Source organism: Astatotilapia calliptera, chromosome 15 (genome assembly GCF_964374335.1).
Source record: "Astatotilapia calliptera chromosome 15, fAstCal68.1, whole genome shotgun sequence".
Classification (NCBI taxonomy): Eukaryota; Metazoa; Chordata; class Actinopteri; order Cichliformes; family Cichlidae; genus Astatotilapia; species Astatotilapia calliptera.
Window position 1 is genome coordinate 22256174 of NC_137436.1, and position 14202 is coordinate 22270375.

At 38.7% G+C, this 14202-nt stretch overlaps 2 protein-coding genes across 6 annotated transcripts; both read left to right on the forward strand.

Moving 5' to 3' along the window:
- Positions 1 to 4264: 4264 nt before the first annotated feature.
- Positions 4265 to 9592, forward strand: LOC113006468 (uncharacterized). Of its 2 annotated transcripts, none has more exons than XM_026142458.2 (7): positions 4265 to 4420; positions 5993 to 6040; positions 6550 to 6569; positions 7195 to 7386; positions 7746 to 7954; positions 8097 to 8127; positions 9289 to 9592. In XM_026142458.2, exons 1-7 carry the CDS (start codon positions 4374 to 4376, stop codon positions 9426 to 9428), a joined length of 687 nt encoding a protein of 228 aa, XP_025998243.2. In that variant the 5' UTR covers positions 4265 to 4373; the 3' UTR covers positions 9429 to 9592. The 2 variants fall into 2 exon arrangements, with proteins under 2 accessions (XP_025998243.2, XP_080145929.1); XM_080289803.1 differs by lacking the exon at positions 4265 to 4420 and adding an exon at positions 4947 to 5016.
- A 902-nt stretch (positions 9593 to 10494) lies between these two features.
- Positions 10495 to 12980, forward strand: LOC145420317 (uncharacterized). Of its 4 annotated transcripts, none has more exons than XM_080289431.1 (6): positions 10495 to 10575; positions 10832 to 10849; positions 11253 to 11445; positions 11769 to 11971; positions 12069 to 12093; positions 12416 to 12980. In XM_080289431.1, the coding sequence occupies exons 2-6, from the start codon at positions 10847 to 10849 to the stop codon at positions 12514 to 12516; spliced, it is 525 nt and encodes a 174-aa protein (XP_080145557.1). In that variant the 5' UTR covers positions 10495 to 10575; positions 10832 to 10846; the 3' UTR covers positions 12517 to 12980. The 4 variants fall into 4 exon arrangements, with proteins under 4 accessions (XP_080145557.1, XP_080145559.1, XP_080145560.1 ...); XM_080289432.1 differs by having other exon boundaries at positions 10541 to 10663; XM_080289433.1 differs by having other exon boundaries at positions 10508 to 10849.
- Positions 12981 to 14202: the final 1222 nt, after the last annotated feature.

Genomic DNA, 14202 nt, shown 5'->3' on the forward strand with positions numbered 1-14202 from the left:
ACATAGCTGGACTGGCCATCGGGCATACCGGGCATATCCCCAGTGACTTATTTTTTATTTTTTTTGTAATGGCATGAACAATGAGAGGTGGTGGATTGGCCAGATGCAGGTCGATGTGTAGAAATAACTCCGTTGTTTGGTGGTGGCTATGACGGGGCTTCCACAGAGGCAACAGGTGGATGAGGGAAGGGGAGGCAGGAGGAGAGACCCGAAGCAGCCACCAGTCCGAGTGTCAGGTGAACTGAACTTCAGGTAAGAAGTTATGACCTGCAGTCTATCTGGGTCAGATATAAACCAAGTTTAGGTGGAGTTTATTTTCATGTTGCTGACTTTTTACTGTCAGTTGCAATAACTCATACTGCGTTCTAGCCAGTTTGACGGAGTTTTTATACAGCTGGGTGGGTGCTATGATGTTACTGATAGTGAACTTTATTTTATTCATAAGGTTAGTAGAGTTGCCAACGGCTCCTTAAAAAAATGGAATGGTCCCTCATTCAGAGAAAATATTACACGTTTCGTATTGAGCTGAGAAGAGACGCAGTTTGTCCCGGACTTTAGCTAGAATGGAAAAAAGACACAAAGCTGGATTTATTCTGTCTTTATGCTGCACAGCTGCCTCTTCTCTCATTCTCTCCCCCTCCCTCTCCTGTTGCTACTTCAATCATGAAACTGATCAATGATCAGCTGATCGGCTTTTCTCTCTTGTTTATCGCCCACTTTGCGCCAGAAAGAGGAAACCAGCAGATGTTGCGCTAAACAACAGCAGCACGTTTAAGCTTGATCGGCTGTTGTTAGAATGTATTTAATATTAATTTCTAGTATCAGCTGATGTTTGCTGGAGCCACAGCTGTAAAGCTGCTGGTCATGATGTCTGTTTAGATATGTGGTGAGAGGGAAACATGAAGATGAAACCAGGAGATGTCCTTACTGAACCATCAGAGCTGAACAGGTGATGGAGAAACAGGTTTACCTTTTAGGTGACATGAATGAGTTGAAGGGAAGTTATGAACTGTTTCTGAGAGACAAATAACACCAGGATCCTTTTTTATGTAGCAGACAGCTGGTAACTGTGCAGGGGCGGGTCTAGCAAAGTTTTGCCAGGGGGCCAGGTAGGGCATTAACAGGGAAAGGTGGGCACAAAGAAATACTTTTCTTTCTTATTCTCATTTAAAATACCTAGTTTTTATTAAATAATTATCTAAATCTTACAACCAAAGTTTTTATCTGACGTAAAATGTATAGAAATCATACATATACCAACAAGACTGTACATCACTGTCACAACAGGGTTTGTTTTCAGTCAAAGTCTTTATGGCTTTACTACCTGGTGGGTCGGTCTGTAGTAAAAATGCCCAATTTTTTTGTCCCAGTCCAGCCCTGCAGGTTAATACTGGCAGTGTCACCATGCCAGCTGACTGTATTTTATCATCAGCCAGTGTTGTTCTTTATCAATATTACCAAAGTTTACGATAAGGCAGCATAGAAAGTATTTACTTGCTTTCAGGTTTCATTCAAATGTTAGTCTTTTCAGTTGTTTCCCCACTTTTTTCCTGTTTCAAAATCAAACACCAGTTTGTGAGAAGATTATCTTCTTTTTTTAACAGGCAGATAAAGTTTTGCATTGGCATTGGCTAATTTGTCAATTGTTTGTTACAAATGTTCGTATTTTAATATTCAAAAATGTTTTTGCCCAAAACATATGTGCACTATATGTCAGTAAAAATACTATGCAAATATTGTTGTCCTTGACTGCTGAGTAAACACTGACAAAGCACTGATTGTATCTCTTGTACTTTATCAACGCAGTATCTAAAAACTTTGCACCGTAGTGGTTAAAATCTCATTCTAATAAGAGTTAAAAGTGCATTTGGTTATTAGGTTTATAGGATTATTGAATTATGGTTAAGGGTTGGTAGAATTTTTTTTTAAAACATTATCTGCCAATTAAATCTGCCACCCTTCTCCAAATCTGTGCCCCTACCTGGCCCCCCCAACAAAAATTTTCTAGACACGCCACTGGTGTGTACTCGTCCACTTCAGGTGTGGCCAGCTTCCAGACGGGACACACCTACCAGGCCTGCCTGATCCCCAGTGCTCATCCACACCCATACACACACCCACTTGCCTATATATACACAAGCATGGAGAAGACAAAAACAGCAGCAGAGTGCAGCAAACATGCATAATATAAAACGAGTCCACAACCGCTCATGGACACTGACAGAATAGGACTCGTGAAATTTTAAACAGAAACAAAATTCCATGTAAATAATACTGCTTTGTGCTGATTGTGTTACATATGATTGTGATTACGTATATTGTGAAAAATAAATATAAATCCTTCAGATTTGTGTATCCGATCTGTATTTATTTCTAACAATTGTTCTAATCGTATAAGTAAACTTTAACTTACAGACCAGAGTCACAGATACATTTATGATATTCACTCTATAAAGGTTTTTGTATCTTACGTTGGTTAGATAGATGACACCCAGTATGGGTTTTTCCATTATGGTCAGATCAATACAGTCTCTTTAGTTCGGCTTTTAACACCATTGTGCCTGAACTTCTTTCCTCCAAACTCTCCTAGCTCAGCGTGTCACCAGCTACCTGTCAGTGGATCACCAGCTTCCTGACAGACAGAAAGCAACAAGTGAGGCTGGGGGAGATCACCTCTGAAACCCGGTCCCTCAGTATTGGTGCCCCCCAAGGATGTGTCCTCTCACCACTACTGTTCTCCCTCTACACTAACGACTGCACCTCCAAGAACTCGGCTGTCAAACTCCTAAAGTTTGCAGATGACACCACCGTCATTGGCCTCATTCAAGATGGTGATGAGTCTGCATACCGGCAAGAAGTTGAGCGGCTGGTACTCTGGTGCAGTCAGCACAATCTGGAGCTGAACACTCTTAAGACTGTAGAGATGACAGTGGACTTCAGGAGACATCCCTCAACTCTGCTCCCCCTCACCATATCAGACAGCCCTGTGTCAACTGTGAAGACCTTCAAGTTCCTGGGTACAACCATCTCCCAGGACCTGAAGTGGGAGACCAACATCAACGCCATACTCAAAAAGACCCAGCAGAGGATGTACTTCCTGAGACAACTGGGGAAGTACAGTCTTCCACAGGAGCTGCTGATCCAGTTCTACACTGCGGTCATTGAGTCTGTCCTGTGCTCCTCCATCACAGTCTGGTATGGAGCAGCCACTAAACAGGACAGGAGCAGACTGCAGCAGACTGTACGGGCAGCAGAAAGGATCATCGGCACCCCCCTGCCCTCCATCCAGGATCTGTACCTCTCAAAAACCAGGAAACGGGCAGGGAAAATCATCACAGACCCCTCACACCCTGCACACAGACTTTTTGATCTGCTGCCCTCTGGCAGACGGTACAGAAGCCTGCAGACCAGGACCACCCGACACAGGAACAGTTTCTTTCCCCTCGCCATCTCCCTTCTTAACAGTTGACCTGTCACACTGCTCCCACTGCCAGACTGCAGCTGCACCTTATGTACATTTTGCAGTATTCATTCCACCTCATTCATTTCTGTATTTTATGTATATAAGTTTAGTTTTGTTATTTATAGTTGGTTTACACAGCTTTGTGTATGTATGTGTAATGTGTATATATAGACACGTGTGTGTGTGTGTGTGTGTGTGTGTGTGTGTGTGTGTGTGTGTGTGTGTGTGTGTGTTCCATCTACCGGAACCAAATTCCCTGTATGTGTCTGCACATATACTTGGCCAATAAACACGATTCTGATTCTGATATTCTACTGTTAAAAGTGGGGATTAAAATATATGGAGAGAAAGAAGGGGAAAAGACACTCTGTTTTGCCTCAATTTCATTTTCTTTAATAAGTGAAACTTAACATATAAAGTGAAAGTACTTCAACAGAGTCAGTCTGTTAGGTCTGCACTCGCTGGCCTCGGTGACTCAGAGACTTATCCCCGTGAACAAAGCAAGACACTCAGAGCTCAGTCCATTTTAACTTGCAAGAGAAGCCGGTCTGGTCAGGATCTTGGAGCTACAAACTCCCCACCTGATCTCAGCCAACTTAAAAAAATACAGTGTCCCCTCGCAGCCTTTTATTCAGAGATATCAGTTACAGAAGCACCCCATTGTAAAACCCATAAGGTTTCTCCCAAGAGTTAAGGGAGACATTTCCCAAAGTGTGGGGCCCGCCCCCTAGGGGGGGGGGGGGGGGGGGGGGGCAGAGCCATTGCAGGGGGGGCGCGGCATGAAAAGGGAAAAAACAAAACAACGCTTGGACACTGCTTGCATGGGGCGCCCACACAAGCAAAGCAGGAGATAAAGCATAGCTGAATATGTTTCCAAACCAACTTCATTCTAAGCCAAAGACTAGAAAATATGGTGAAGCAAATCTTCCCTTTGGCTTCACCTGCACAAGTGCCGAGGTAGGTCTCCCCTGCAGAATTGGTTTTCCCTGCGTCGAGAGCAGCGCTGGGCTCTTCAAAAAACGGACAAACAGTATCCCACATTCTTGATTTTTAGTTCACAAACACTTGTTGTAATAAATAGCTACTCCTGACATTTTAGAGATGTTAGCTCTTTATACAGTAAAGTTACAGTGGGATACAAATAATATCAGGCTGATCCTGCCACGATTTGCTCCCTCGGTTCAAATCACGGACAAACAGCATCCCACAGTTGTTTATGTTTTTAAACCCATTTTGCACAGAGAGGCATTTTTTGAAAAATGTATTGATAACAATGTTATTACACAGGAAAAAAAACTACATGTAAAATAATCACACCGTGACGCCTCTGCCTTTCTAAATGGAGGGACAGTAACTGCTTGTTTATATGTAAGCGTGTAAAACCTGAAGATAGAGACAAAATACTGTTAATCTGACTATCTGCCATTCTGCAATTCATCTCCTGTAAACAATAACGTGGCGCACAGCGTGACGTGGAAAAAGGCACATACCTTTAAGGTTGCGTGATGAACTCATACGTGTGGACGAAACAGCTGCGGACGTAGCGTAAAAGAGTTAGTAGTTTATTTTCTTACTACCTGCGAATTACTTGTATTTGCTAAATTGTTTACTAAATGTTTGAGGTGTGAAATAAACCGCAATGGAGCAAAATATGGGTGTGTGTGGTTGGAGGATGTGTTAGCGCGTGTGCGAGAGAGAGAGAGAGAGGGGGGGGGCAATATTTTTCTTGTAGAACAAAGGGGGGCCCAGCAAAAAAAGTTTGGGAACCACTAAGTTAAGGCACTGTGTGTGTGACTGTATGCACGTATGAGCATGTGAGTGCATGTGTGTGTACGTGACTCATGACTTCCTGCTAGTCATATGTGGTTACAGCCGTTTAACAACATCTATAGTCATAAAAGGGTCACCTTCCCTCACCCCCCATATATCGCTTAACCCCTTTAATGGTCCACCATATACAAGCACTGGTGAGCCCATAAATGGCAGGAAGTAAACATTCCTTCTAAATAAAGAAACCAGAACCTTTACATGCAATGTGCCTGCAGTTAAACACTATAGCTATTACCATCCCCCACCATCCTAGATGTCGGGGAGGGACAGAAAAATAGCTGAACATGCAGATTAGGACAAGGTTTACAGTTTTAAGCACAACAATGACAACTTTTGTCAAAATCACTCCATCACAGTCCTTCGTCATTATTTCTGTGATTTTAGCTAATTTTGGGTCCTAGTATCCAAGGCACTTTGTAGCTCACTTAAAAAAGGCACTAATATCAAATGAAATCATCTGACTCAAGTACTGTGATATGATGCAATATTATGCTCCAATTGACCCTTTTTAAATGAAGCCTTTTCATCTTTAGTGTTCTGAAAATATTTCTGTTTGGGAGATTTCCCAGTGCTCAGCATCTAAAAGCAGGAAAAAAACAGATAAGTGGATGGATGAGTGGGTGGCTGTCTGCACATGTGAAAGTGAAAGTTTTGCAGTGACCATGACTTTCATTTACACTGCATTTCATTCTACTGCAGCCTGAGGAAAGATATGCCAGAGATTGAAAGAAATTATCAAGCTCTTTTGTAAGTAACCTTTTACTTTCTTTTTTCACCCCATGATGCTGTGAACTACTTATTCTCTGCCATGCAATGTAATAATGCAGATTACCGATAAATTACAATCAAAGTACTTTATTGAGGAAATTATGCAGTCACAGTTGATTTAGTGTTAAATATTAAATTACATCTATATGGTTGACATTGAGGTGCTCCTGTTATCATACTGGACTTTGTTGTTTTTTCTGTGTCTGCTGTGCAGATAGTAAGGCTGTGGAGTGCGCACTTGTGCTTTAGAAGGAGGAGTTGGGTTTCCTGCATCATTCAGTGGCACATTTAGGTTTTCTCATCTTCTCACTGAACTGAACTGAATAATAATACAGATTAGTATCTCTTGGGTTTTTTTTTCAGACATCTATACCAGTGATAGCTTTTGTAGGGCAGCTGCCACTAAAGAGAGCTTGTGATGTACATTCACCTTGTCTGTGGATAATTATGCTGAAAAATGCTCCTTTCTGTTTCTTGATCCTTCTTAGAGACATGGAACAGGAACAAGGTGAGAAAACAAGTAGATTTTTCAAGACTGTATTTGTTAAATTCATTAAACTGCATTTGGTGATTATAAAACATCATTTATTGATACTTCTACCATGATAATTATGAAGAGCTTTAATAACCAAACAAAAATCAAAATAAATAAAGAAGAAGAAGACACACCTTGTTTTAATTCACTTTCATTTTCTGTTATAACTAAACCACCTGTGGCTGGGTGTGGCCTGCGGTGCCGTGCAGGGAAGGTGGACGCAATCATGCCCCACCGACTTAAGCATAGCACTGGGTCCTGTGGTGGTGTTGTTGTTGGTTATGTTGAGCTGGCAGCGGGAGAGCTGCAGCTCTGTGTGTCAATAAAGGTAACAGAGCATGTTAATGTCACCGGGTCTGCCGTGGTCATTTACACTACCCTATTAAAATGAAAGCACTGCAGCTGAGTGCTTTGTGATTACTCCAGTAGTTTCAGCACATTTGGGGAGATCCTAATCAGCACCCTTAATAGTCCATGTAAAAAGCCACTGATAGATGATATCATTTTGTTATTTCTTTCACCTTCATCTGGCTCAAGTAGTACAAAATGATGTTACAGGTGAATAATGTACTTAAATTTCTTTTTCTTTCATCTTTAGTTTTGTGGAAAAAATTCTATGTCTGGAAGGCGGGAAGAACAAATGGAGCTCATTCTCAAATTGTTCAAAAACTCAAAGACATCGGCCACACTGAGGTGGACTCTCCTGAAGATTGTGACTACCTTCTAGGTTTTTGTCCTATTGCTTCACGAGTTGGAACAGACATCACAGAGGCTCTCAACAACAAACCTCGTACGAAATGTTAAATCACACTAGTTTTCTTTTGTCATCACAAGTAAAGGGAAGTAATTTAAATCCATGAATGTTAAATTGGTATCACGAGAAATGTCATGGTAAGAAGTTGTAATTTACCTGTATGTGACCTACTTACATTAGTTGTCTTTTTCTCTTGTGTGTCAGATGGGAAGCTCCTGTGTGATATTCAGTTGAACAAGTAGATGGAAAATAATGGATGGATGAAATAATGTAAAGGGTTATGAAGAAAAGTTTTAATGTCTTACAGCCTCAGCTCAATATCTAGTAACTTAACTAACTTAAATGTTTTTTCACTTTTCTTGAACCATCTGATCCCACTGTCTCTGTCCTTATAGCGGGTAAACCAGTGATTCTGGTGGTGATGCACCACACTCATGATACTCGTCATGTTGTAGCCAAAAGCAGCAGACAGGTCTACGACCCAGATGTCTGCCTCACTGTGGATTGTCTCTTTTATGATGGCACCCTCCTTAACTGCAGTCTCAATGACAACATGTGGGCTGAAATCAAGAATCATTTTGGAGTTCTCAGTTTGGAGACTCAGGTACTGACTAAAAAAAACTTATCTAATATTGATGTTTTGAATAAAGTAGTGGGTAGGTAGGTATGATTCAAACATTGCAGTTTGTTACAAATGCTCCAGTTAATTTGTTATTTGTATTCTAATTTTTCTTCTTCCTTTTTAGGGCTCTGACTTGCTGACCAGGATAGTCAATTGTAAGTGTGACTACAACCATGAATTTCCAATTACAGCTTTTTTTTGCCCCAGTTTTACATTCAGATTAAAATGACAATGTATGTAGTTATCCCACCTGTGAAATTAGCTGAAAAGTACCTCAAAAGTTACACAGAACAGATGCAAACTGAGGGTTTAGATACACAGGAGGACATTAGGGCAGAATGGACACACGTTTGGAACACAACTGAACAGACCAGACATGACTGTGGAGACAGAAAGGGATCATAAAACATGATAGCTATTGCATTACCAAAGCACACAGATTAAACTTGATCATAACCTAGGAACATGAAGTAGAATATTAAAGAATAAAAAGAACAGAGAATACTATAGATTACCAAGGAAAATAGCAACCAGCTAAAGTTACAAAGAAGCCAGACCTAAAAACCAGAGGTTCTCAAAACACGAGAAACCGTAACCTCATAAATTCAAAACACTGGGCCAAAGACCCACATATGAACTTGATTCCCATCCCATTCTTAATCCATTAAATATGATATTGACCCAACCTTTTCAAATACAATTGCTTCATAGCTTCAATAGCTTTAACTAGACATTGTACAAGGTTTAGAAGTGTGTTTATGGGATTTTTTGACCATTAATCCAGAAGCACATTTGTGAAGTCAGACACTGATGTTGACAGCAATCTCTGACTTTACGTGGCCTTTATCTTTGCTGCTAAATTGCTGTCGTTCCCAATCACTTCCACTTTGTTAATTCATTAATAATGAGAAAATTTCACAACTGAATTTGTTGCACCAGTGGCATCCTATCATGGTACCACACTGAAATTTACTGAGCTCCTGAGAGCGACCTGGTCTTTCGGTCTTTCATAAATGTTTGTAGAAGCAGTCTGCATGGCTGGGTGCTTGACTCGATAAATCAGAGGTTAAGAACGTGATTGGAGCACCTGAGTTCAATGATTTAGATGGGCCCATGAAAATAGAAACTTTGATATTATTATTATTATTATTATTATTATTATTATTATTATTATTATTATTATTATTATTATTATTATTATTATTATTATTATTATTATTTTAATTGCAGTTTCTGCCATTTGCATTATGTTTTGTATTTTATATATAATATTAAAAAATACCACCTTTAATAATCTTTGTTTTTCTTCATTTTAGGGATAAAGAACCATCTACTGATTGTAGCACTCATCATTGCATTCATTTTTGTCATCATTCTAGTGACACTTACACAAGTAGACAAGGTCGAGCATGCTCATGCTGAAGGCACGTCAAGTACAAATAAAACATATGTGTGAAATAATTCTGCTGAATGTATTATCATAATTATGCTCATAAAGAATAAATACAAATCTTTCCTGTCTTGTTGCTTTTCTGTACTTTATCTTATTAACCTTTTACTTTTTACTAAAAATGTAATTTACTAATGAATAACAATAAATATGGTGATGTGAAAAAGTGATTTGCCTCATTCCTGATTTCCTATTTTTTGTCACACTGAAATGAGATCATCAATCAAGTTTAAATATTACACAAAGATAACACAAGTAAGAAAAATGTTTTAAATGTAGGTGTTTATTATTAAAGAGGGAAAAATCTAATCGTACATGGCCTTGTGCGAAAAAGGGAGCCTAAGCCTACTAACTGGCTGGGCCACCCTTAGCAGCAACAACTGCAATCAAGCATTTGAGAGTCTTTTCGAGCACCGTGGGGGAACTTTGTCCGACTCATCTTTGCAGAATTGATGTAATTCAGCCACATTGGAGGGTTTTCAAGCATGAAGCGCCTGTTTAAAGTCATACCGTAGCATCTCACTCGGATCATTGTGCTTCAGAGTACATAGTTGTGGATGCACCGCACCTTCGTCACGAGGTAAACAGTAAATGACACACATAGCGTGTAAGGTGACTCAGATTTAAAATATTGATTGATTTACTAATCAGTGTTGATGTTATTAAAATATTTTAAAATGCCTGTGTGCACAAAAACATTTGTAATTTTGGAAATACATTTTATGCCACTCGTCTCTCTTCAGCATAAATGTAGTTAGTTGAGTTGTTGGGTGGGGGATACTGATATTTTCTACTTCAACTTTCAGTGTCAGGTGAAGCTTGTGTTTTGGACTGACTTCATTTTTCTACAACACTGCTTCCCAGTGGTCGTGATCAGTATTGCAGATTCTAATGAGATGCACAAACAACTGTTTTTTCTTTTTAATTTTTTATCAAGGTTCATCTTTATATTGTATCACACACATTTACAATGATTTTCAATAACTCACACCTCCTACCTTTCTTGTCTTTTCTCTCTCAAAACACATTCTCATCTCTGTTTTGTCTTTGTTTCTCAAATCAAAAGTGAAAGTGCTGCACTGAGAGGCGGTCGGGGAGGGGCTTTTAGCGTCTTCAGTGTGCCCGTGACACGAGTCACGTATCAAGCTCTTCCGTAAGTCGACTTTTAAAATGATTAACTAACCATATAAGGCTTTGAAGTGCTCCCTCATCTCTAACGTGCATGCACACACTCTTCTAAGGTGGTCTTTCTTTTTTCGTTTTTGACTTTGTCTGGATCCAGTAAAAGCTCGTGCAGAGCTTTCAGTGTTACCAACACTGACACATATTTACCTGCTGGCTGAATTGTTCAACTTTTTAAATTCCCACTAAATGCTAATTTCTTCTTCCACTTGTTTCCCAACGCAAAGAAAAGAAAGAAGAAAATGGTGAGAAAATACATTTACTTTATTACGTTTGTTAAACACTTGATGGCGCCATACAGCTGACAGTTCGTGAATGCAGCATTTTGCAGCATAATAGGGAACTGTTAAAGACATAAAGAGAAGTAAAGGAGGAGTGAATCTTTGACTTATGGCGGTGGTTTCACTAGATTTGGGGAGCACTTGATCTAGTGTCCAATCCAGTCACCTGGATTAGCTGACATGTGTATTTCCATTCATTAAGAAAAGCTCACATGGAAAAAGCTACATTCACACTGACAGTAATTCACCCACTTCCTTTAGTTTTTGCTTATTTAGATCATGATTCATATAACTGGCACACACACAACATAAACTGCATAAAAATTATAAGCATATGCCTAAAATATTCTTTTTCATCCATCTTTAGCTTCGGGGAAAAAAATTATTTATCTTTGAAGCTGGAAATACAAATGGGGCTCATCGTCACATTGTTGAAAGGTTGAAAGATGTTGGCCAAGCAGAGGTGAACGCTCTAAATGAATGCGACTATCTTCTGGTTTTCTGTCCTGCTGTTTCACGAGTTGGAACGGACATCGGAGAGGCTCTGGACAACATGCCCCGTGAGGAAAATTGAATTAGTTTTTCTATTGTCTTCACTAATATTGTGAAGGAGTTGGTGCTTCTAAGTAACCGGGGAGATTTACTGACAAATCCAGTGTCAATATTGTTTCTTAGATAAGGGCTATTCTCATATCTTTTTTGGACTAATGAAAAAATAGAAAATAAAAACAAGGATTAAGAAATCGGAGGTGAAGGATCTTGTTTACTGTAGAAGAATGTTCAGCTTATATGTCCTGCAGTATAATCTAAAGATGGAGTAATCCAAATTTTTGTTTATGTTATGGTTCTGAATCATTTCATCCTGTTGTCTCTGTGGTTACAGGTGGTAAACCAGTAATACTGGTGGTGATGCATCCCACCTTCAATCCCGATTATGTTGTAGCTGAAAGCCGGAGACAAGTGACCAACCCAAATGTCCGCCTCACTGTGGACTGTCTGTTTCATGATGGCAAGCTCCTCAAGTCTAAACGTAACAATAAGATGTGGAATGAAATAGAGATATTTTTGGAAGTTTCCACTCTCCAGGTAATGACAAAATGTATTGATCTGTTATCAGGTTTACACATAATTATTTTGGCATATACTTAAATACTTTATTTCTTTGTTTCATTTTATTATTCAGGTTTTGTGGTTTGGAACGATCAAATGTAAGTATGATTGTTCCAGTTTCATACTATAACATTAAGGAGTGTTTCCCTAAGGGACACGTTTTAAAGTAATTATCCCTCTTTGTTTTGTCTTGATAAGTCAGCATGTTAGAATAAAGCCTACTTGCTCATGGATTGAGACTAATTCTCCAAGCCATTGCTGTATACAACAAAGTTTAAACATATTAAAGTATACTATAAATAGTCTTTTGGTGTTCAAAACTTTGAATCATAGAATTTAATATTCTAATAATGACTTTGGATTGTTTGGCCTATAAGAATGATCTGAGGTAACTCATTGCTCTTTTATTCTTCATTTTAGATTTGAAGAATCGTCGAGTACTTCGGATTGCAGCTCTAACTGCTGTAGCGATCTTTGTGTATTTCAACAGTCCTGAAATAAAAAAGAAAATAGGGCTGTGAGAGCAGTCCCTGGATAGCAAAACCAAAAGGAATCTATTTTTTAAGGTCAAGGAGTCATATGGCTAAGTTCAAGGCTAAGTTGGAAATAAGTACATAATCACATATTTTAGGTAATCGATTCAGCAACAACAACAACAACAATAATAACAATAATAAGGAGAAAGATTATTAGATGAGCACTAGGACATTTTTCTAGCCATGTCATTAATGCAGACAGCAAACTAGATGCACATTTCTATGAAAACAAATTGTCCTGTAAAACAACACTGTGCACTGCTGTACTGATATACAGTGTTGGTTTACTAAAATCACTTCACACATCCAGGGTATCTTGTTGGTTATATTGCAACTTGGTGAAGCTATAAATAAAAGCAAATCATCTCTATGACGTAATTCTGCTGATTTGTCCAAATAATCTTATCAAAACGAAATCATTTGTGAATAATAAATTCAAATGTTTCATATTTCTGTTGCTTGTCTACGCTTATTAATTTATCTTGGATCTAAGTGTGAGTAAACCCTTACGTAACATTACATCCTTTAACCACCAATACCTTCACTGCATTTTGCCTGTAATTTATACAGACCTGTTACATTTTGTTTATATCTTCTGCTGTTATTGAATTGTATTTTTTGTTGTATTACTTTCACATCAGTAAATAATGGCGTGCAGCTCCTACATCCTGGAAATATTTGTTTATTTACAGCTGAGTTGAATTGCACAAGCCACTGTAAATAAATGTAAATAAAACAGCAAAAGAGTTTAAATGTTTTAGCATTAACTGTCCTAAACATAAAAAATGAAATGATGGTCTGCTGAGCAGCTGAGTGGAAGCCCTTCCTTTGAGTCAAAAACAACAGTAGTGCAGGGTGTGATACGGGGCGGGACAACCAATGACAAGTTGATACCATATGAACATGCACTGTGTTGCAGTGTGGATACATGAATCTCCTTTATGTAGTATTTTTTTTCTTAGGTAATGTAAATATAAACATATTTGGATCTGACATTTGTCAGATCTGGACTCAAAACGTGAATCTGATACCAGTGAAAACAAGATGATATGGCCAATCTATTCTTATTACTATCAAATTTGTTTACTAGGCCATGCAGAAGCAGCATCAGTAACCAAGAGAGCTAAGACAACACAGAGGAAAATGAAGGCTAAGTGAAATTAGCTTGGAGGCATTTCACTCTGGCTAACCAACAGTATTTACTTGCATGTTGGCAAATGTTTTTAACTTAAGAGCAGCTATGGTCAAGTGAGCTGACACTACTATTTCTCTCTCTCTCGCTCACTCTCACTGTCAGTGCATGTAGTGTAACAACAAATGCTTTTACTGCACTTAACATGTTGTCCCCAAGTCTATGAGTTTTATTAAATGTCAGCAGTTGCATGTGTTTGTGTGCATGTGTGTGATGGTTGAGCAGTAAAAGGACTCAAACTGAGAAAAGGAAAGAAGAAACTAGTGTGACTGTAAATAATAAAGCAAATAGCTTTTGTTCATTTTTAATTTAAATATTTTTGTCCTGTTGTCACTAATAAATAATTATTAGTTATTTATTTGAATTATTTACATTCAAAACATATTATTGAAGTAATATTTGTGTTGAGACTGACGTTGCCTGAAACATTAAAAAACACAAAGCTTAATTAACAGCTCAGTTAACCTCGGTACTGCATA

What these genes read in the sequence shown, in the direction of transcription:
- LOC113006468 (XM_026142458.2), top strand. Translation starts at nt 4,374, where the DNA reads ATGGTGAAGCAAATCTTCCCTTTGGCTTCACCTGCACAAGTGCCGAG. An exon ending in TCACCTGCACAAGTGCCGAG is followed by an intron (nt 4,421 to 5,992) that starts GTAGGTCTCCCC and finishes ATTCTACTGCAG; the next exon opens with CCTGAGGAAAGATATGCCAG. An exon ending in GCTGACCAGGATAGTCAATT is followed by an intron (nt 8,128 to 9,288) that starts GTAAGTGTGACT and finishes TCTTCATTTTAG; the next exon opens with GGATAAAGAACCATCTACTG.
- LOC145420317 (XM_080289431.1), top strand. An exon ending in GGCTCTGGACAACATGCCCC is followed by an intron (nt 11,446 to 11,768) that starts GTGAGGAAAATT and finishes CTGTGGTTACAG; the next exon opens with GTGGTAAACCAGTAATACTG. An exon ending in GTGGTTTGGAACGATCAAAT is followed by an intron (nt 12,094 to 12,415) that starts GTAAGTATGATT and finishes TCTTCATTTTAG; the next exon opens with ATTTGAAGAATCGTCGAGTA.